This window comes from Salmo salar, chromosome ssa20, assembly GCF_905237065.1.
Source record: "Salmo salar chromosome ssa20, Ssal_v3.1, whole genome shotgun sequence".
NCBI classification, from domain to species: Eukaryota; Metazoa; Chordata; class Actinopteri; order Salmoniformes; family Salmonidae; genus Salmo; species Salmo salar.
This window is the reverse complement of record NC_059461.1, coordinates 94974871-94996166: the sequence shown is the minus strand read 5'-3', so window position 1 is coordinate 94996166 and position 21296 is coordinate 94974871. Positions and strand designations below refer to the sequence as shown.

General features: G+C 46.1%; 1 protein-coding gene across 6 annotated transcripts in view; it reads left to right on the top strand.

The window, feature by feature from the left end:
• Positions 1-21296, top strand: part of arhgap42b (Rho GTPase activating protein 42b) — a 237147-nt gene that overhangs the window by 86352 nt on the left and 129499 nt on the right. For 5 of the 6 annotated variants that reach the window (XM_045704171.1, XM_045704173.1, XM_045704172.1 and 2 more), the window contains exon 4: positions 17008-17080. In XM_045704171.1, coding sequence (XP_045560127.1) covers positions 17015-17080 — 66 coding nt within the window. In that variant the 5' untranslated portion in view covers positions 17008-17014. The remainder of the gene's footprint in view (positions 1-17007; positions 17081-21296) is intronic. The other variant, XM_045704175.1, reaches the window with a different exon arrangement.

Here is a 21296-nt window from a genome sequence, read left to right as displayed (position 1 = left end):
TATCCCTGTCCAGTGTTAATATGGTACTGACCTCCATCACTCCAGTATCCCTGTCCAGTGTTAATATGGTACTGACCTCCATCACTCCAGTATCCCTGTCCAGTGTTAATATGGTACTGACCTCCATCACTCCAGTATCCCTGTCCAGTGTTAATATGGTACTGACCTCCATCACTCCAGTATCCCTGTCCAGTGTTAATATGGTACTGACCTCCATCACTCCAGTATCCCTGTCCAGTGTTAATATGGTACTGACCTCCATCACTCCAGTATCCCTGTCCAGTGTTAATATGGTACTGACCTCCATCACTCCAGTATCCCTGTCCAGTGTTAATATGGTACTGACCTCCATCACTCCAGTATCCCTGTCCAGTGTTAATATGGTACTGACCTCCATCACTCCAGTATCCCTGTCCAGTGTTAATATGGTACTGACCTCCATCACTCCAGTATCCCTGTCCAGTGTTAATATGGTACTGACCTCCATCACTCCAGTATCCCTGTCCAGTGTTAATATGGTACTGACCTCCATCACTCCAGTATCCCTGTCCAGTGTTAATATGGTACTGACCTCCATCACTCCAGTATCCCTGTCCAGTGTTAATATGGTACTGACCTCCATCACTCCAGTATCCCTGTCCAGTGTTAATATGGTACTGACCTCCATCACTCCAGTATCCCTGTCCAGTGTTAATATGGTACTGACCTCCATCACTCCAGTATCCCTGTCCAGTGTTAATATGGTACTGACCTCCATCACTCCAGTATCCCTGTCCAGTGTTAATATGGTACTGACCTCCATCACTCCAGTATCCCTGTCCAGTGTTAATATGGTACTGACCTCCATCACTCCAGTATCCCTGTCCAGTGTTAATATGGTACTGACCTCCATCACTCCAGTATCCCTGTCCAGTGTTAATATGGTACTGACCTCCATCACTCCAGTATCCCTGTCCAGTGTTAATATGGTACTGACCTCCATCACTCCAGTATCCCTGTCCAGTGTTAATATGGTACTGACCTCCATCACTCCAGTATCCCTGTCCAGTGTTAATATGGTACTGACCTCCATCACTCCAGTATCCCTGTCCAGTGTTAATATGGTACTGACCTCCATCACTCCAGTATCCCTGTCCAGTGTTAATATGGTACTGACCTCCATCACTCCAGTATCCCTGTCCAGTGTTAATATGGTACTGACCTCCATCACTCCAGTATCCCTGTCCAGTGTTAATATGGTACTGACCTCCATCACTCCAGTATCCCTGTCCAGTGTTAATATGGTACTGACCTCCATCACTCCAGTATCCCTGTCCAGTGTTAATATGGTACTGACCTCCATCACTCCAGTATCCCTGTCCAGTGTTAATATGGTACTGACCTCCATCACTCCAGTATCCCTGTCCAGTGTTAATATGGTACTGACCTCCATCACTCCAGTATCCCTGTCCAGTGTTAATATGGTACTGACCTCCATCACTCCAGTATCCCTGTCCAGTGTTAATATGGTACTGACCTCCATCACTCCAGTATCCCTGTCCAGTGTTAATATGGTACTGACCTCCATCACTCCAGTATCCCTGTCCCCTATACATATCTACCTCCATCAGTCCAGTATCCCTGTCCAGTGTTAATATGGTACTGACCTCCATCACTCCAGTATCCCTGTCCAGTGTTAATATGGTACTGACCTCCATCACTCCAGTATCCCTGTCCAGTGTTAATATGGTACTGACCCTGTATATAGTTTGTCATGTTGTCATATCTAGTGTGTTTCTACCTTGTTATGAATAGTAATATGTTGTGATTGACTGTTAGTTGTTGGGTTTAGAGCTTGTTGAAAAGGCATTTCACTCTACTTCTGCTTGTGACATTAAAAACTTAAAGTTGTTGTCATATCTTGAAGTTGTTGACAGTACAGTGCCTTGTGTGTGTGTGTGTGTCTGTGTGTGTCTGTGTGTGTGTGTGTCTGTGTGTGTGTGTGTGTGTGTGTGTGTGTGTGTGTGTGTGTGTGTGTGTGTGTGTGTGTGTGTGTGTGTGTGTGTGTGTGTGTGTGTGTGTGTGTGTGTGTGTGTGTGTGTGCGTGCGTATGTGTGTGTTAGCCTGTGCATGAAGCAATGTCCCGCTGACCATAACACAGCAAAACCCAGAAGAAAGGAGGCCATTGTTCCCAGCCTTAGTGGTGTCTCTGAAGAGCGTACATGCCTGTGACCTAAATGTCACCCTATTTCGTTTTTTAGTGCACTATTTTTGAACAGGCCCTATAAACCTCTGATCAAAATTAGTGCACTATATAGAATAGAATAGGGTGCCATTAGGGATGCGGACCCATCTGTAACTGCTATCCAACCCTTCCTGGTGGTCTGAGTTGCACTCTAAACTGTCCTCACCCACGGCCTCTGATAAAACTGTGTGAATCGCCATCCCTGGGTGTTTTGAAGGATATTACAGAGTTTAACAAGTGCTGCACGCAATTTGGATAAGAGCATGGGAACAATCAAACACCTTATCTGTAGACAAGGTGAATATCTACCTCCAGGCTTTAGAGAAGGTGATTATCTACCTCCAGGCTTTAGAGAAGGTGATTATCTACCTCCAGGCTTTAGAGAAGGTGATTATCTACCTCCAGCCTTTAGAGAAGGTGAATATCTACCTTCAGCCTTTAGAGAAGGTGAATATTTACCTTCAGCCTTTAGAGAAGGTGAATATTTTCACTCCTAGAACAACCTCCAGGCTTTAGAGAAGGTGATTATCTACCTTCAGGCTTTAGAGAAGGTGTATGTCATGGAAAGAGTAGGTGTTCTTAATGTTTTGTACACTCAGTTAACAGGCTACTTTTCATAATATTTCCCTTAATATTGTGCGACCTCCTCTTTCTCTATTGTAGCTTCATTCACTTTCTACAGTTCAGAAAGGAAACACCACGTGTTCGTTTTTCCGTTAGTATTAACCATTTATTAGAAAATATTAAATCAAATCAAATCAGTGTGCCTGGCACCTACTACCAAACCCTGATTACAGCACAGTCTTGGGCCCTGCTCCTTCAGCATAGCTCACTGCCAGAGCGAAGTATCATATGAAGATGATAAAATAACTACAGGCAGTGAGTACGACATACTATATCCCCTGAAGGAAGAAACTGGGGTAGTGGTGGGATTTATACTTTACTGTAAACAAATTGACAACAGACTTTCAGCACGCTTATAGGGAATTATATTCAACAAGCACAGCACTTACACAAATGACTGATGATTGGCTGAGATAATTTGATGATAATAAGGTTGTGGGGGGGGCTGTTTTGTTAGACTTCGATGCGGCTTTTGACATTATCAATCATAGTCTGCTGCTGGGAAAAAAATATATCTGTTATGGCTTTACACTCCCTGCTATATTGTAGATAAAGATTCACCTGTCTAACAGAACACAGATGGTGTTCCATTAATGGAAGCCTCTCCAACATGTAACCTTTATTTAACTAGGCAAGTCACAAGTCAACATAATCCAGGTAGATTCAGGAATTCCCCAGGGTAGCTGTCTAGGCCCCTTACTTTTATTCAATCTTTTTATTCAATGGCTTTGAGTAAAGCCAGTGTGTCTATGTATGCAGATGACTCAACACTAGACACGTCAGCTACTACAGAGACTGAAATGACTGCAACACTTAACAAAGAGCTGCAGTTAGTTTCAGAATGGGTGGCAAGGAAGAAGTTAGTCCTAAATATTTCAAAAACTAAATGCATTGTATTTGTCACAAATCATTTACTAAACCCTAAACCTCAACAAAATCTTGTAATGAATAATGTGGAAATTGAGCAAGTTGAGATGACTAAACTGCTTGGAGTAACCCTGGATTGTAAACTGTCATGGTCAAATTATATTGATGCAGTAGTAGCTAAAATGGGTAGAAGTCTGTCCATAATTAAGTGATGCTCTGCTTCTTAACAATACTATCAACAAGGCAGGTCCTACAGGCCCTAGTTTCTACCTTCTTAACAGCACTATCAACAAGGCAGGTCCTACAGGCCCTAGTTTCTACCTTCTTAACAACACTATCAACAAGGCAGGTCCTACAGGCCCTAGTTTCTACCTTCTTAACAGCACTATCAACAAGGCAGGTCCTACAGGCCCTAGTTTTGTCCCACCTGGACTACTGTTCAGTTGTGTGGTCAGGTGCCACAAAGAGGGACTTAGGAAAATTGCAATAGGCTCAGAACAGGGCAGCACGGCTGGCCCTTGGATGAACACAGAGAGCTAACATTAATAATATGCATGTCAATCTCTCCTGGCTGAAAGTGGAGGAGAGATTGACTTCATCACTACTTGTATTTATGAGACGTATTGTTGAAAGCACCGAGCTGTCTGTTTAAACGACTAGCACACAGCTCAGTCACCCATGCACACCCATGCATCTTCATAGTCCCCAAGTCCAGAACAGACTATGGGAGGAGCACAGTACTACATAGAGCCATGACTACATGGAACTCTATTGCACATCAGGTAACTGATGCAAGCGGTAGAATCACATTTAATTAGCTTAATATAAGGCTAATGCTACATTGAATGTATTACCTGAAGGAAGTAGGCTAGGACATCTATATATAAATCAATCTTAAACAGGATTATCTATTTTCGTAGAGGGAAAGACTGCGAGAAAGTGCTCGCATGCGCACTGATTTAAAGCAAAGATATTCGAGTGATTGGCTGTTTTAAAACTGCAGCAGCTGGAAGAAAAACAATATATATATATATACATATCAGATTTACAATGAAAACAAATAAGCTGACCCCCTGAAAGGCAGAGGATATGGGCATTTCATTCTTATATTAGTGTAGCATAGGCTATGCTGCAGCAAATGTAGGCCTACCTGTCACAACAAAACAAGTGACTATGATGATATTATAGGTCTACATGTATTGCGAACTGAGCTCCACCCTGAGATGGGCTGTCCCCACCCTGAGATGGGCTGTCCCCACCCTGAGATGGGCTGTCCCCCACCCTGAGATGGGCTGTCTGTCCCCACACTGAGACGGGCTGTCTGTCCCCACACTGAGACGGGCTGTCTGTCCTCACACTGAGATGGTCTGTCTCCACCCTGAGATGGGCTGTCTGTCCCCCACCCTGAGACGGGCTGTCTGTCCTCACACTGAGATGGGCTGTCTGTCCCCACCCTGAGATGGGCTGTCTGTCCCCACCCTGAGATGGGCTGTCTGTCCCCCACCCTGAGATGGGCTGTCCCCACCCTGAGATGGGCCATCTGTCCCCACCCTGAGATGGGCTGTCTGTCCCCCACCCTGAGATGGGCTGTCTGTCCCCACCCTGAGATGGGCTGTCTGTCCCCCACCCTGAGATGGGCTGTCTGTCCTCACACTGAGATGGGCTGCCTGTCCCCACCCTGAGATGGGCTGCCTGTCCCCCACCCTGAGATGGGCTGCCTGTCCCCACCCTGAGATGGTCTGTCCCCACCCTGAGATGGGCTGTCTGTTCCCACCCTGAGATGGGCTGTCTGTCCCCACCCTGAGACAGGCTGTCTGTCCTCACACTGAGATGGGCTGTCTGTCCCCACCCTGAGATGGGCTGTCTGTCCCCATACTGAGATGGGCTGTCTGTCCCCACCCTGAGATGGGCTGTCTGTCCCCATACTGAGATGGGCTGTCTGTCCCCATACTGAGATGGGCTGCCTGTCCCCACCCTGAGATGGGCTGTCTGTCCCCCACCCTGAGATGAGCTGTCTGTCCCCCACCCTGAGATGGGCCATCTGTCCCCACCCTGAGATGGTCTGTCCCCACCCTGAGATGGGCTGTCTGTCCCCCACCCTGAGATGGGCCGTCTGTCCCCCACCCTGAGATGGGCTGTCTGTCCCCACCCTGAGATGGGCTGTCTGTCCCCCACCCTGAGATGGGCTGTCTGTCCTCACACTGAGATGGGCTGCCTGTCCCCACCCTGAGATGGGCTGCCTGTCCCCCACCCTGAGATGGGCTGCCTGTCCCCCACCCTGAGATGGGCTGTCTGTCCCCCACCCTGAGATGGGCTGTCTGTCCTCACACTGAGATGGGCTGCCTGTCCCCACCCTGAGATGGGCTGCCTGTCCCCACCCTGAGATGGGCTGCCTGTCCCCCACCCTGAGATGGGCTGTCTGTCCCCACCCTGAGATGGGCTGTCTGTCCCCACCCTGAGATGGGCTGTCTGTCCCCCACCCTGAGATGGGCTGTCTGTCCCCCACCCTGAGCGTTGATGATTCATAATGCAGATAGCAGAGAGAAGGCCGTGGAGATTGCAGATTTAGACATTGCAAAAAGGCCCATTTAAAAGTTCCATTTCAGGTCATAGAAATAAAATATAATAATTTATCGGTTTCTCAGTTATTTATCCCCGGAAAAGGGAGTTGGTTTGGGGCGGGAAATCTCATTAAATCTCAGTAACCCAGTTCCCGCTATTCAAACGTAGTGATAAGGTTGTGAATTCCTCAGAAAAAGAAGTGTTTTCTCTCATGACCCACATAATCAGTCTGCAGATGGCTGCTGTTCCCACTGGGCTGAGTGGTGAGAAGAGTTTACACACACACATTCACACGTGCGCACGCACACACACGCCAGTTAGACAGAGCGGCTGGTGTGTGAGAGCTGTTTGCTAACATAATGTACTATATCTCCTGCTGGTCGTTGCTCTGTGCTAGGGAGGAAATAGATATTACGGTGCCAGAGGTGCCGAAATAACTCACAGAAAGAATTCACACACAGTGAGAGTTTTAATGCTCTACCATTTTAAACTGAATGTTCACCAAATGTCAATTATTATTTTTAAGTATTTTCATTCAAATCTATGTTAGTTCAGTGGAGAAATTAGGTTTACCTCTCTCATAAAATGCCTTATGGGCAACATAAATTCTCAGAGAATTCACTCTGGTCTGTTACTATCCCCAATGTTCCACTCTGGCCTGTTACTATCCCCAATGTTCCACTCTGGTCTGTTCCTATCCCCAATGTTCCACTCTGGTCTGTTACTATCCCCAATGTTCCACTCTGGTCTGTTCCTATCCCCAATGTTCCACTCTGGTCTGTTCCTATCCCCAATGTTCCACTCTGGTCTGTTCCTATCCCCAATGTTCCACTCTGGTCTGTTACTATCCCCAATGTTCCACTCTGGTCTGTTCCTATCCCCAATGTTCCTATCCCCAATGTTCCCCTCTGGTCTGTTACTATCCCCAATGTTCCACTCTGGTCTGTTACTATCCCCAATGTTCCACTCTGGTCTGTTCCTATCCCCAATGTTCCACTCTGGTCTGTTACTATCCCCAATGTTCCACTCTGGTCTGTTCCTATCCCCAATGTTCCACTCTGGTCTGTTACTATCCCCAATGTTCCCCTCTGGTCTGTTACTATCCCCAATGTTCCACTCTGGTCTGTTACTATCCCTAATGTTCCACTCTGGTCTGTTACTATCCCCAATGTTCCCCTCTGGTCTGTTCCTATCCCTAATGTTCCACTCTGGTCTGTTACTATCCCCAATGTTCCACTCTGGTCTGTTACTATCCCCAATGTTCCACTCTGGTCTGTTCCTATCCCCAATGTTCCACTCTGGTCTGTTACTATCCCCAATGTTCCACTCTGGTCTGTTACTATCCCCAATGTTCCACTCTGGTCTGTTCCTATCCCCAATGTTCCACTCTGGTCTGTTACTATCCCCAATGTTCCACTCTGGTCTGTTACTATCCCCAATGTTCCACTCTGGTCTGTTACTATCCCCAATGTTCCACTCTGGCCTGTTCCTATCCCCAATGTTCCACTCTGGTCTGTTACTATCCCCAATGTTCCACTCTGGTCTGTTACTATCCCTAATGTTCCACGCTGGTCTGTTACTATCCCCAATGTTCCACTCTGGTCTGTTACTATCCCCAATGTTCCCCTCTGGTCTGTTACTATCCCCATTGTTCCACTCTGGTCTGTTACTATCCCCAATGTTCCACTCTGGTCTGTTCCTATCCACAATGTTCCACTCTGGTCTGTTACTATCCCCAATTTATCTCTGGTCTGTTACTATCCCTAATGTTCCCCTCTGGTCTGTTACTATCCCTAATGTTCCACTCTGGTCTGTTACTATCCCCAATGTTCCACTCTGGTCTGTTACTATCCCCAATGTTCCACTATGGCCTGTTACTATCCCCAATGTTCCACTCTGGCCTGTTACTATCCCCAATGTTCCACTCTGGTCTGTTCCTATCCCCAATGTTCCACTCTGGCCTGTTACTATCCCCATTGTTCCACTCTGGTCTGTTACTATCCCCAATGTTCCCCTCTGGTCTGTTACTATCCCCAATGTTCCACTCTGGTCTGTTCCTATCCCCAATGTTCCACTCTGGTCTGTTACTATCCCCAATGTTCCCCTCTGGTCTGTTACTATCCCCAATGTTCCACTCTGGTCTGTTCCTATCCCCAATGTTCCCCTCTGGCCTGTTACTATCCCCAATGTTCCACTCTGGTCTGTTACTATCCCCAATGTTCCACTCTGGTCTGTTACTATCCCCAATGTTCCACTCTGGTCTGTTACTATCCCCAATGTTCCACTCTGGTCTGTTACTATCCCCAATGTTCCACTCTGGTCTGTTCCTATCCCCAATGTTCCCCTCTGGCCTGTTCCTATCCCCAATGTTCCACTATGGCCTGTTACTATCCCCAATGTTCCCCTCTGGTCTGTTACTATCCCCAATGTTCCACTCTGGTCTGTTACTATCCCCAATGTTCCACTCTGGTCTGTTACTATCCCCAATGTTCCACTATGGCCTGTTACTATCCCCAATGTTCCACTATGGCCTGTTCCTATCCCCAATGTTCCACTATGGCCTGTTACTATCCCCAATGTTCCACTCTGGTCTGTTACTATCCCCAATGTTCCACTATGGCCTGTTACTATCCCTAATGTTCCACGCTGGTCTGTTACTATCCCCAATGTTCCACTCTGGTCTGTTACTATCCCCAATGTTCCACTCTGGTCTGTTCCTATCCCCAATGTTCCACTCTGGTCTGTTACTATCCCCAATGTTCCACTCTGGCCTGTTACTATCCCCATTGTTCCACTCTGGTCTGTTACTATCCCTAATGTTCCACTCTGGTCTGTTACTATCCCCAATGTTCCACTCTGGCCTGTTCCTATCCCCAATGTTCCACTCTGGTCTGTTACTATCCCCAATGTTCCCCTCTGGTCTGTTACTATCCCCAATGTTCCACTATGGCCTGTTACTATCCCCAATGTTCCCCTCTGGTCTGTTACTATCCCCAATGTTCCACTCTGGTCTGTTCCTATCCCCAATGTTCCACTCTGGTCTGTTACTATCCCCAATGTTCCACTCTGGTCTGTTACTATCCCCAATGTTCCACTCTGGCCTGTTACTATCCCCAATGTTCCCCTCTGGCCTGTTACTATCCCCAATGTTCCACTCTGGTCTGTTCCTATCCCCAATGTTCCCCTCTGGTCTGTTACTATCCCCAATGTTCCACTCTGGTCTGTTCCTATCCCCAATGTTCCACTCTGGTCTGTTACTATCCCCAATGTTCCACTCTGGTCTGTTACTATCCCCAATGTTCCACTCTGGCCTGTTACTATCCCCAATGTTCCCCTCTGGCCTGTTACTATCCCCAATGTTCCACTCTGGTCTGTTCCTATCCCCAATGTTCCACTATGGCCTGTTACTATCCCCAATGTTCCACTATGGCCTGTTACTATCCCTAATGTTCCCCTCTGGTCTGTTACTATCCCCAATGTTCCACTCTGGTCTGTTACTATCCCCAATGTTCCACTCTGGTCTGTTCCTATCCCCAATGTTCCACTCTGGTCTGTTACTATCCCCAATGTTCCACTCTGGTCTGTTACTATCCCCAATGTTCCCCTCTGGTCTGTTACTATCCCCCAATGTTCCACTCTGGCCTGTTACTATCCCCAATTTATCTCTGGTCTGTTACTATCCCTAATGTTCCCCTCTGGTCTGTTACTATCCCTAATGTTCCACTCTGGTCTGTTACTATCCCCAATGTTCCACTCTGGTCTGTTACTATCCCCAATGTTCCACTATGGCCTGTTACTATCCCCAATGTTCCACTCTGGCCTGTTACTATCCCCAATGTTCCACTCTGGTCTGTTCCTATCCCCAATGTTCCACTCTGGCCTGTTACTATCCCCATTGTTCCACTCTGGTCTGTTACTATCCCCAATGTTCCACTCTGGTCTGTTACTATCCCCAATGTTCCACTCTGGTCTGTTCCTATCCCCAATGTTCCACTCTGGTCTGTTACTATCCCCAATGTTCCCCTCTGGTCTGTTACTATCCCCAATGTTCCACTCTGGTCTGTTACTATCCCCAATGTTCCCCTCTGGTCTGTTACTATCCCCAATGTTCCACTCTGGTCTGTTACTATCCCCAATGTTCCACTCTGGTCTGTTACTATCCCCAATGTTCCACTCTGGTCTGTTACTATCCCCAATGTTCCACTCTGGTCTGTTACTATCCCCAATGTTCCACTCTGGTCTGTTACTATCCCCAATGTTCCACTCTGGTCTGTTACTATCCCCAATGTTCCACTATGGCCTGTTACTATCCCCAATGTTCCCCTCTGGTCTGTTACTATCCCCAATGTTCCACTCTGGTCTGTTACTATCCCCAATGTTCCACTCTGGTCTGTTACTATCCCCAATGTTCCACTATGGCCTGTTACTATCCCCAATGTTCCACTATGGTCTGTTCCTATCCACAATGTTCCACTCTGGTCTGTTACTATCCCCAATGTTCCACTCTGGTCTGTTACTATCCCCAATGTTCCACTATGGCCTGTTACTATCCCCAATGTTCCACGCTGGTCTGTTACTATCCCCAATGTTCCACTCTGGTCTGTTACTATCCCCAATGTTCCACTCTGGTCTGTTCCTATCCCCAATGTTCCACTCTGGTCTGTTACTATCCCCAATGTTCCACTCTGGCCTGTTACTATCCCCAATGTTCCACTCTGGTCTGTTACTATCCCTAATGTTCCACTCTGGTCTGTTACTATCCCCAATGTTCCACTCTGGTCTGTTCCTATCCCCAATGTTCCACTCTGGTCTGTTACTATCCCCAATGTTCCCCTCTGGTCTGTTACTATCCCCAATGTTCCACTATGGCCTGTTACTATCCCCAATGTTCCACTCTGGTCTGTTACTATCCCCAATGTTCCACTCTGGTCTGTTACTATCCCCAATGTTCCACTCTGGTCTGTTACTATCCCCAATGTTCCACTCTGGTCTGTTACTATCCCCAATGTTCCACTCTGGCCTGTTACTATCCCCAATGTTCCCCTCTGGCCTGTTACTATCCCCAATGTTCCACTCTGGTCTGTTCCTATCCCCAATGTTCCACTCTGGTCTGTTACTATCCCCAATGTTCCACTCTGGTCTGTTCCTATCCCCAATGTTCCACTCTGGTCTGTTACTATCCCCAATGTTCCACTCTGGTCTGTTACTATCCCCAATGTTCCACTCTGGTCTGTTACTATCCCCAATGTTCCCCTCTGGTCTGTTACTATCCCCAATGTTCCACTCTGGTCTGTTACTATCCCCAATGTTCCACTCTGGTCTGTTACTATCCCCAATGTTCCACTATGGTCTGTTACTATCCCCAATGTTCCACTCTGGTCTGTTACTATCCCCAATGTTCCACTCTGGTCTGTTACTATCCCCAATGTTCCACTCTGGTCTGTTACTATCCCCAATGTTCCACTCTGGTCTGTTACTATCCCCAATGTTCCACTCTGGTCTGTTACTATCCCCAATGTTCCCCTCTGGTCTGTTACTATCCCCCAATGTTCCACTCTGGCCTGTTACTATCCCCAATGTTCCACTCTGGTCTGTTACTATCCCCAATGTTCCACTCTGGTCTGTTACTATCCCCAATGTTCCACTCTGGCCTGTTACTATCCCCAATGTTCCACTATGGCCTGTTACTATCCCCAATGTTCCACTCTGGTCTGTTACTATCCCCAATGTTCCACTCTGGTCTGTTACTATCCCCAATGTTCCACTCTGGCCTGTTACTATCCCCAATGTTCCACTATGGCCTGTTACTATCCCCAATGTTCCCCTCTGGTCTGTTACTATCCCCAATGTTCCACTCTGGTCTGTTCCTATCCCCAATGTTCCCCTCTGGCCTGTTCCTATCCCCAATGTTCCCCTCTGGTCTGTTACTATCCCCAATGTTCCACTCTGGTCTGTTACTATCCCCAATGTTCCACTCTGGTCTGTTACTATCCACAATGTTCCACTATGGTCTGTTACTATCGCCAATTATTATTTCAGTACTTTATGATTTTCTCCATCGTTCCATGTATCTAATGAGAGTGTTATTTATGACATGTTTTTAGGTGGTTGAGTTTAGAACAGCTCCAGGTGCTACAGTAACTACTGGACTGTCATCCCAGACACACTCTGACTTCAGCTTGAACTGTTGTCTGTTCACTAACTGAAAGCTGTTCTCACAGCTGCATTCGTCCCACCGGAGCCATTCAGAACTGAAACTCACTGATGTAACAGTCAGTCTTTCACTGCCTCTTTTTAAAGGTCACCGTGTAGATATGGGGAATGATATTATACCCAGTGTTACTGTATGATGAGGGCAGTATTGATGTTCATCCATTCTCACTTTAACTGGTGACTGTCAATCATGATGCTTAACACATCCTACAGTCTAAGCTAGATCAATCAAATCAATCAAATGTATTTATAAAGCCCTTCTTACATCAGCTGTACAGAAACCCAGCCTACAACCCCAAACAGCAAGCAATGCAGGTGTAGAAGCACCTGCGCACTTCAGCGAGCAGGCCTTTCTAATCGACCTGGCCGGGGTTAGGTTAGGGTTCAACCAGGATCTCAACGATCACTGCCTCATTGCCTGCGTCCGTAATGGGTCTGCGGTCAAACGACCACCCCTTATCGCTGTCAAACGCTCCCTAAAACACTTCTGTGAGCAGGCCTTTCTAATTAACCTGGTCCGGGTATCCTGGAAGGATATTGACCTCATCCCGTCAGTAGAGGATGCCTCGTTGCTCTTTAAAAGTGCTTTCCTCACCATCTTAAATAAGCCCCATTCAAAATATGCAGAACTAGGAACAGATATAGCCCTTGGTTCACCCCAAACCTGACTGCCCTTGACCAGCACAAAAACATCCTGTGGCTTACTGCATTAGCAGCGAATAGCCCCCGCGATATTCAACTTTTCAGGGAAGTCAGGAAAATATATACACAGTCAGTTAGGAAAGCAAAGGCTAGCTTTTTCAAACAGAAATTAGCATCCTGCAGTACTAACTCCAAAAAGTTCTGGGACACTGTAAAGTCCATGGAGAATAAGAACACCTCCTTCCAGCTGCCCACTGCACTGAGGATAGGAAACACTGTCACCACCGATAAATCCACTATAATTGAGAATTTCAATAAGCATTTTTCTATGGCTGGCCATAGTGTTGCTGAGGGTTTAATCCTGTTGAGACAGAGTGTTGCTGAGGGTTTAATACTGTTTAGACAGAGTGTTGCTGAGGGTTTAGTCCTGTTGAGACAGAGTCTTGCTGAGGGTTTAATCCTGTTAAGACAGAGTGTTGCTGAGGGTTTAATCCTGTTGAGACAGAGTGTTGCTGAGGGTTTAGTCCTGTTGAGACAGAGTGTTGCTGAGGGTTTAATCCTGTTGAGACAGAGTCTTGCTGAGGGTTTAGTCCTGTTGAGACAGAGTGTTGCTGAGGGTTTAATCCTGTTGAGACAGAGTGTTGCTGAGGGTTTAATCCTGTTGAGACAGAGTGTTGCTGAGGGTTTAGTCCTGTTGAGACAGAGTGTTGCCTGAGTGTTGTTGAGAGCAGGCAGTATCGACACGTCATTTAGAAAGTCATCCAGATTGAGGGCTTCTGATAAGAGTTTTGCCCTTTCAACAAACATGTTAGTTACATTCTAGAATGAGAGCTGGTATTACAGCTGTAGTGTGTGTGTGTGTGTGTGTGTGTGTGTGTGTGTGTGTGTGTGTGTGTGTGTGTGTGTGTGTGTGTGTGTGTGTGTGTGTGTGTGTTACCGGCCTGATGAAAGGCATATAGCCTCGACAGGAAATTCAGCACAGGCCTTAAGACCTTAATGGTGCATCTCTGAAACGCTTCCCCAACGTTTGGCCAGATTTGGGTTGGAACACACTCTGTAATTTACACTATATGTCTCTTATCTTCGTCTGTCTCTGAAATGAAACTGGGAGGCGCTATTTTCCCAGCATCGTCTGGGTTAAGGGAGGGTTTGGCCCAGACCCAGCATCGTCTGGGTTAAGGGAGGGTTTGGCCCAGACCCAGCATCGTCTGGGCTAAGGGAGGGTTAAGCCCAGCATCGTCTGGATTAAGGGAGGGTTTGGCCCAGACCCAGCATCGTCTGGGTTAAGGGAGGGTTTGGCCCAGCACTGTCTGGGTTAAGGGAGGGTTCGGCCCAGACCCAGCATCTTCTGGGTTAAGGGAGGGTTTGGCCAGGTTAGGCCGTCATTGTAAAATAAGAATTTGTTCTAAACTGACTTGCCTAGTTAAATAAAGTTTAAATAAAAATACAACATTTCAATATTATTTTCCCGCTGTAGCAAACTGTAGGAGGTTGTGGCTGACAGCAGCTTTTAAAGTGGCTATGAAGCACCTTGCCAGCCAGCCAGACTGATCTGTGTTTGGTTGGCGCTGGTGTCTGATATATGTGGAGATCACTGCCGTTGTAAAGCTCTACCTCTTGCCACTCTGTGCTATATTTCAAACAGGTCTGACAATAGCTAGTATTTTACAGCACATATCAAAATTGATTGGAACCATTTTTCCCCATTTATCCCCATACTTCTACAACTGCTTCTACACTACGGTGGCAATGCAAACTGTAGAAGGGATTTCATTTTTATTTGTGGTATTTTTTTACCCCATTTATCTCCCCAATTTCGATCTTGTCTCATCGCTTCAACTCCCCAACGGGCTCGGGAGGTGAAGGTTGAGTCATGCGTCCTCTGAAACATGACCCGCCAAACCGCGCTTCCTAACACCCGCCCGCTTAACGTGGAAGCCAGCCGCACCAATGTGTCAGAGGAAACACCGTTCAACTGACAACCGCAGTCAGCCTGCAGGCGCCCGGTCCGCCACAAGGAGTCGCTAGAGCGCGATGAGCCAAGTAAAGGCCCCCCCAGTCAAACCCTCCCCTAACCCGGACGACGCTGGGCCAAACCCTTACTAACCAGGACGACGCTGGGCCAAACCCTCCCCTAACCCGGTTCAAACCCTCCCCTAACCCGGACGACACTGGGCCAAACCCTCCCCTAACCCGGACGACACTGGGCCAAACCCTCCCCTTACCCGGACGACGCTGGGCCAAACCCTCCCCTAACCCGGACGACGCTGGGCCAATTGTGCGCTACTGCTGAAGCCGTGATTCAATGCCATGTATCTGTTTATTTTACTGTAATCTGATACTGTTGAAGCCGTGATTGAATGACATGTATCTGTTTATTTTACTGTAATCTGATACTGTTGAAGCCGTGATTGAATGCCATGTATCTGTTTATTTTACTGTAATCTGATACTGCTGAAGCCGTGATTGAATGCCATGTATCTGTTTATTTTACTGTAATCTGATACTGTTGAAGCCGTGATTGAATGCCATGTATCTGTTTATTTTACTGTAATTTGATACTGTTGAAGCCGTGATTGAATGCCATGTATCTGTTTATTTTACTGTAATCTGATACTGTTGAAGCCGTGATTGAATGCCATGTATCTGTTTATTTTACTGTAATCTGATACTGTTGAAGCCGTGATTGAATGCCATGTATCTGTTTATTTTACTTTAATTTGATACTGCTGAAGCCGTGATTCAATGCCATGTATCTGTTTATTTTACTGTAATCTGATACTGTTGAAGCCATGATTGAATGCCATGTATCTGTTTATTTTACTGTAATCTGATACTGTTGAAGCCGTGATTGAATGCCATGTATCTGTTTATTTTACTGTAATCTGATACTGTTGAAGCCGTGATTGAATGCCATGTATCTGTTTATTTTACTGTAATCTGATACTGTTGAAGCCGTGATTGAATGCCATGTATCTGTTTATTTTACTGTAATCTGATACTGTTGAAGCCGTGATTGAATGCCATGTATCTGTTTATTTTACTGTAATCTGATACTGCTGAAGCCGTGATTGAATGCCATGTATCTGTTTATTTTACTGTAATCTGATACTGTTGAAGCCGTGATTGAATGCCATGTATCTGTTTATTTTACTGTAATCTGATACTGTTGAAGCCGTGATTGAATGCCATGTATCTGTTTATTTTACTGTAATCTGATACTGCTGAAGCCGTGATTGAATGCCATGTATCTGTTTATTTTACTGTAATCTGATACTGTTGAAGCCGTGATTGAATGCCATGTATCTGTTTATTTTACTGTAATTTGATACTGTTGAAGCCGTGATTGAATGCCATGTATCTGTTTATTTTACTGTAATTTGATACTGCTGAAGCCGTGATTGAATGCCATGTATCTGTTTATTTTACTGTAATCTGATACTGTTGAAGCCGTGATTGAATGCCATGTATCTGTTTATTTTACTGTAATCTGATACTGCTGAAGCCGTGATTGAATGCCATGTATCTGTTTATTTTACTGTAATCTGATACTGTTGAAGCCGTGATTGAATGCCATGTATCTGTTTATTTTACTGTAATCTGATACTGTTGAAGCCGTGATTGAATGCCATGTATCTGTTTATTTTACTGTAATTTAATACTGCTGAAGCCGTGATTGAATGCCATGTATCTGTTTATTTTACTGTAATTTGATACTGTTGAAGCCGTGATTGAATGCCATGTATCTGTTTATTTTACTGTAATCTGATACTGTTGAAGCCGTGATTGAATGCCATGTATCTGTTTATTTTACTGTAATCTGATACTGTTGAAGCCGTGATTGAATGCCATGTATCTGTTTATTTGTGTGGCAGATCCAGAATGCCGGACGATGTGCTAATTGCACCTTTAGAGAAGTTCAGGAAGGAACAGATTGGAGCTGCGAAGGTAAGATAGAAACTAGCATTATATCTCAACAACATGTTTACTGTTATTACAGAGTGGTTTGACATTTTACGTTTACATTTTAGTCATTTAGCAGACGCTCTTATCCAGAGCGACTTACAGTAGTGAATACATACATTTCATTTTCATTTCATAATTAAAAAAATTAATAATAATTTGTACTGTCCCCCTGTGGGAATCGAACCCACAACCCTGGCGTTGCAAACACCATGCTCTACCAACTGAGCTACAGGGAAGGCCAGATATTTATCAGGCATTTTAATGATATCCAAATAATATATAATTCATGTACAATGACAAGTGTATCCTCACCAATGAGTATCCATTCTAATGAATACTGTATGTCAAGTATGGCAATCACTACATCTGAACACAACGTGCTGTAGTGTACATTCAGAGTGCTTTAAGGTGGATATATGGTGTTTTGCTGATTTCCACGTGTGTAATTGTGATACCAGTGAATATACATTGTAATATATATATATATATATATATATATAAACGTATTCTGGTGTCCATCAGAAAGTGGACTGTGTAATGTAATGGCTAGAGAAAAGAAAATGAAAAGACAAATTCATCAATTTAGTAACCGTTAGTAACCTACAACATTCATTTATTCAAAACCAGCTCTAAATCCTCAACCAGCTCTAAATCCCTGACCGTTAAAACGCTATGAGCTCAACCAGCTCTAAATCCCTGACCGTTGAAACGCTATGAGCTCAACCAGCTCTAAATCCCTGACCGTTGAAACGCTATGAGCTCAACCAGCTCTAAATCCCTGACCGTTGAAACGCTATGAGCTCAACCAGCTCTAAATCCCTGACCGTTGAAACGCTATGAGCTCAACCAGCTCTAAATCCCTGACCGTTGAAACGCTATGAGCTCAACCAGCTCTAAATCCCTGACCGTTGAAACGCTATGAGCTCAACCAGCTCTAAATCCCTGACCGTTGAAACGCTATGAGCTCAACCAGCTCTAAATCCCTGACCGTTGAAACGCTATGAGCTCAACCAGCTCTAAATCCCTGACCGTTGAAACGCTATGAGCTCAACCAGCTCTAAATCCCTGACCGTTGAAACGCTATGAGCTCAACCAGCTCTAAATCCCTGACCGTTGAAACGCTATGAGCTCAACCAGCTCTAAATCCCTGACCGTTGAAACGCTATGAGCTCAACCAGCTCTAAATCCCTGACCGTTGAAACGCTATGAGCTCAACCAGCTCTAAATCCCTGACCGTTGAAACGCTATGAGCTCAACCAGCTCTAAATCCCTGACCGTTGAAACGCTATGAGCTCAACCAGCTCTAAATCCCTGACCGTTGAAACGCTATGAGCTCAACCAGCTCTAAATCCCTGACCGTTGAAACGCTATGAGCTCAACCAGCTCTAAATCCCTGACCGTTGAAACGCTATGAGCTCGACCAGCTCTAAATCCCTGACCGTTGAAACGCTATGAGCTCGACCAGCTCTAAATCCCTGACCGTTGAAACGCTATGAGCTCGACCAGCTCTGAATCCCTGACCGTTGAAACGCTATGAGCTCGACCAGCTCTGAATCCCTGACCGTTGAAACGCTATGATCTCGACCAGCTCTGAATCCCTGACCGTTAAAACGCTATGAGCTCGACCAGCTCTAAATCCCTGACCGTTGAAACGCTATGAGCTCGACCAGCTCTAAATCCCTGACCGTTGAAACGCTATGAGCACAACCAGCTCTAAATCCCTGACCGTTGAAACGCTATGAGCACAACCAGCTCTAAATCCCTGACCGTTGAAACGCTATGAGCACAACCAGCTCTAAATCCCTGACCGTTAAAACGCTATGAGCTCAACCAGCTCTAAATCCCTGACCGTTGAAACGCTATGAGCTCAACCAGCTCTAAATCCCTGACCGTTGAAACGCTATGAGCTCAACCAGCTCTAAATCCCTGACCGTTGAAACGCTATGAGCTCAACCAGCTCTAAATCCCTGACCGTTGAAACGCTATGAGCACAACCAGCTCTAAATCCCTGACCGTTGAAACGCTATGAGCTCAACCAGCTCTAAATCCCTGACCGTTGAAACGCTATGAGCTCAACCAGCTCTAAATCCCTGACCGTTGAAACGCTATGAGCTCAACCAGCTCTAAATCCCTGACCGTTGAAACGCTATGAGCTCAACCAGCTCTAAATCCCTGACCGTTGAAACGCTATGAGCTCAACCAGCTCTAAATCCATGACCGTTAAAACGCTATGAGCTCAACCAGCTCTAAATCCCTGACCGTTAAAACGCTATGAGCTCAACCAGCTCTAAATCCCTGACCGTTGAAACGCTATGAGCACAACCAGCTCTAAATCCCTGACCGTTGAAACGCTATGAGCTCAACCAGCTCTAAATCCCTGACCGTTGAAACGCTATGAGCTCAACCAGCTCTAAATCCCTGACCGTTGAAACGCTATGAGCACAACTCTCTATTGTGTTTCCTCCAAACCAGTTCTTCCCACCAAGGTGATTTCTAATGGTCATCTGTCCTTCCCTCTAGAAGACTAGAAGTCATAGCATAAAGACCAGGGACTGTCCCAACTGCCACCCTGTGGGCCCTTGTCAAAAAGAGTGCACTATAAAGGGAATAGGGAGCCATTTTCGACATACTTTTGGTCTTTCCAGTGAGTGGCCAGTGTATTGTCTAGCTTTGAGACGTAGAACTGAAATTTCTAGGCTGTGGTCAGTACAATCTGGGTGACCACACTGTACTGTAGTGTGTGTGTGTGTGTGTGTGTGTGTGTGTGTGTCTGAACACTTCGTAGAGTGCTGTCTTGTTGCTGCCGGCCATTATAGACAGGCAGCATGGCCCAGTAGCACATCTGTGGTCTTTCCTTGGTGAGATCACACACACACACACACACACACACACACACACACACACACACACACACACACACACACACACACACACACACACACACACACACACACACACTGGATCTGAACACATACACATAGCACAAACACCTCCCACTGAGCTCCTTAGTCTGTCCGTGCTTCTTGACACACAGTCAGTCCTTCTGTCCCTGGTGAATGATTCTCCCATCTGTACATAAGCCAAGCCTTGTGATAAACATTCCAACTTCACAGTCAGAATTTATACAGCATGAGCAGAGCGAGATGGAGAGAGAGAGAGAGAGAGAGAGAGAGAGAGAGAGAGGAGAGAGAGAGAGAAACCAAGAGACAGAGAGAGATAGAGAAAGAGAGAGACAAAGACGAGAGAGAATGGAAACCTAACAAGGAAAACAATACAATGCCAATATCATAATAATAAAAACTAAAAAGAGCAATTAAGCTTTGGAAACATCTAAAATACAGTGACCTCTCACATCATTACAAGCCCTGCAATGCCAAGAGCTGAGCAAAGAAAAGAGTCCCCTCATCCAGCTGGTCCTGGGGCTGAGTTCACTAACCTGTTCTACTAACACACTGAAGCCTCAGGACCCTCATCCAGCTGGTCCTGGGGCTGAGTTCACTAACCTGTTCTACTAACACACTGAAGCCTCAGGACCCTCATCCAGCTGGTCCTGGGGCTGAGTTCACAAACCTGTTCTACTAACACACTGAAGCCTCAGGACCCTCATCCAGCTGGTCCTGGGGCTGAGTTCACAAACCTGTTCTACTAACACACTGAAGCCTCAGGACCCTCATCCAGCTGGTCCTGGGGCTGAGTTCACACACCTGTTCTACTAACACACTGAAGCCTCAGGACTCTCATCCAGCTGGTCCTGGGGCTGAGTTCACAAACCTGTTCTACTAACACACTGAAGCCTCAGGACCCTCATCCAGCTGGTCCTGGGGCTGAGTTCACAAACCTGTTCTACTAACACACTGAAGCCTCAGGACCCTCATCCAGCTGGTCCTGGGGCTGAGTTCACAAACCTGTTCTACTAACACACTGAAGCCTCAGGACCCTCATCCAGCTGGTCCTGGGGCTGAGTTCACAAACCTGTTCTACTAACACACTGAAGCCTCAGGACCCTCATCCAGCTGGTCCTGGGGCTGAGTTCACAAACCTGTTCTACTAACACACTGAAGCCTCAGGACCAGAACATCCAATCAATCAGAATAAACCAAATTACAACACAGTCAAAACAAAACTACATTGCTTATTGGGAAACACAAGCACAAAGCAAAATGCAGTGCTATCTGGCCCTAAATCGACAGTACACCGT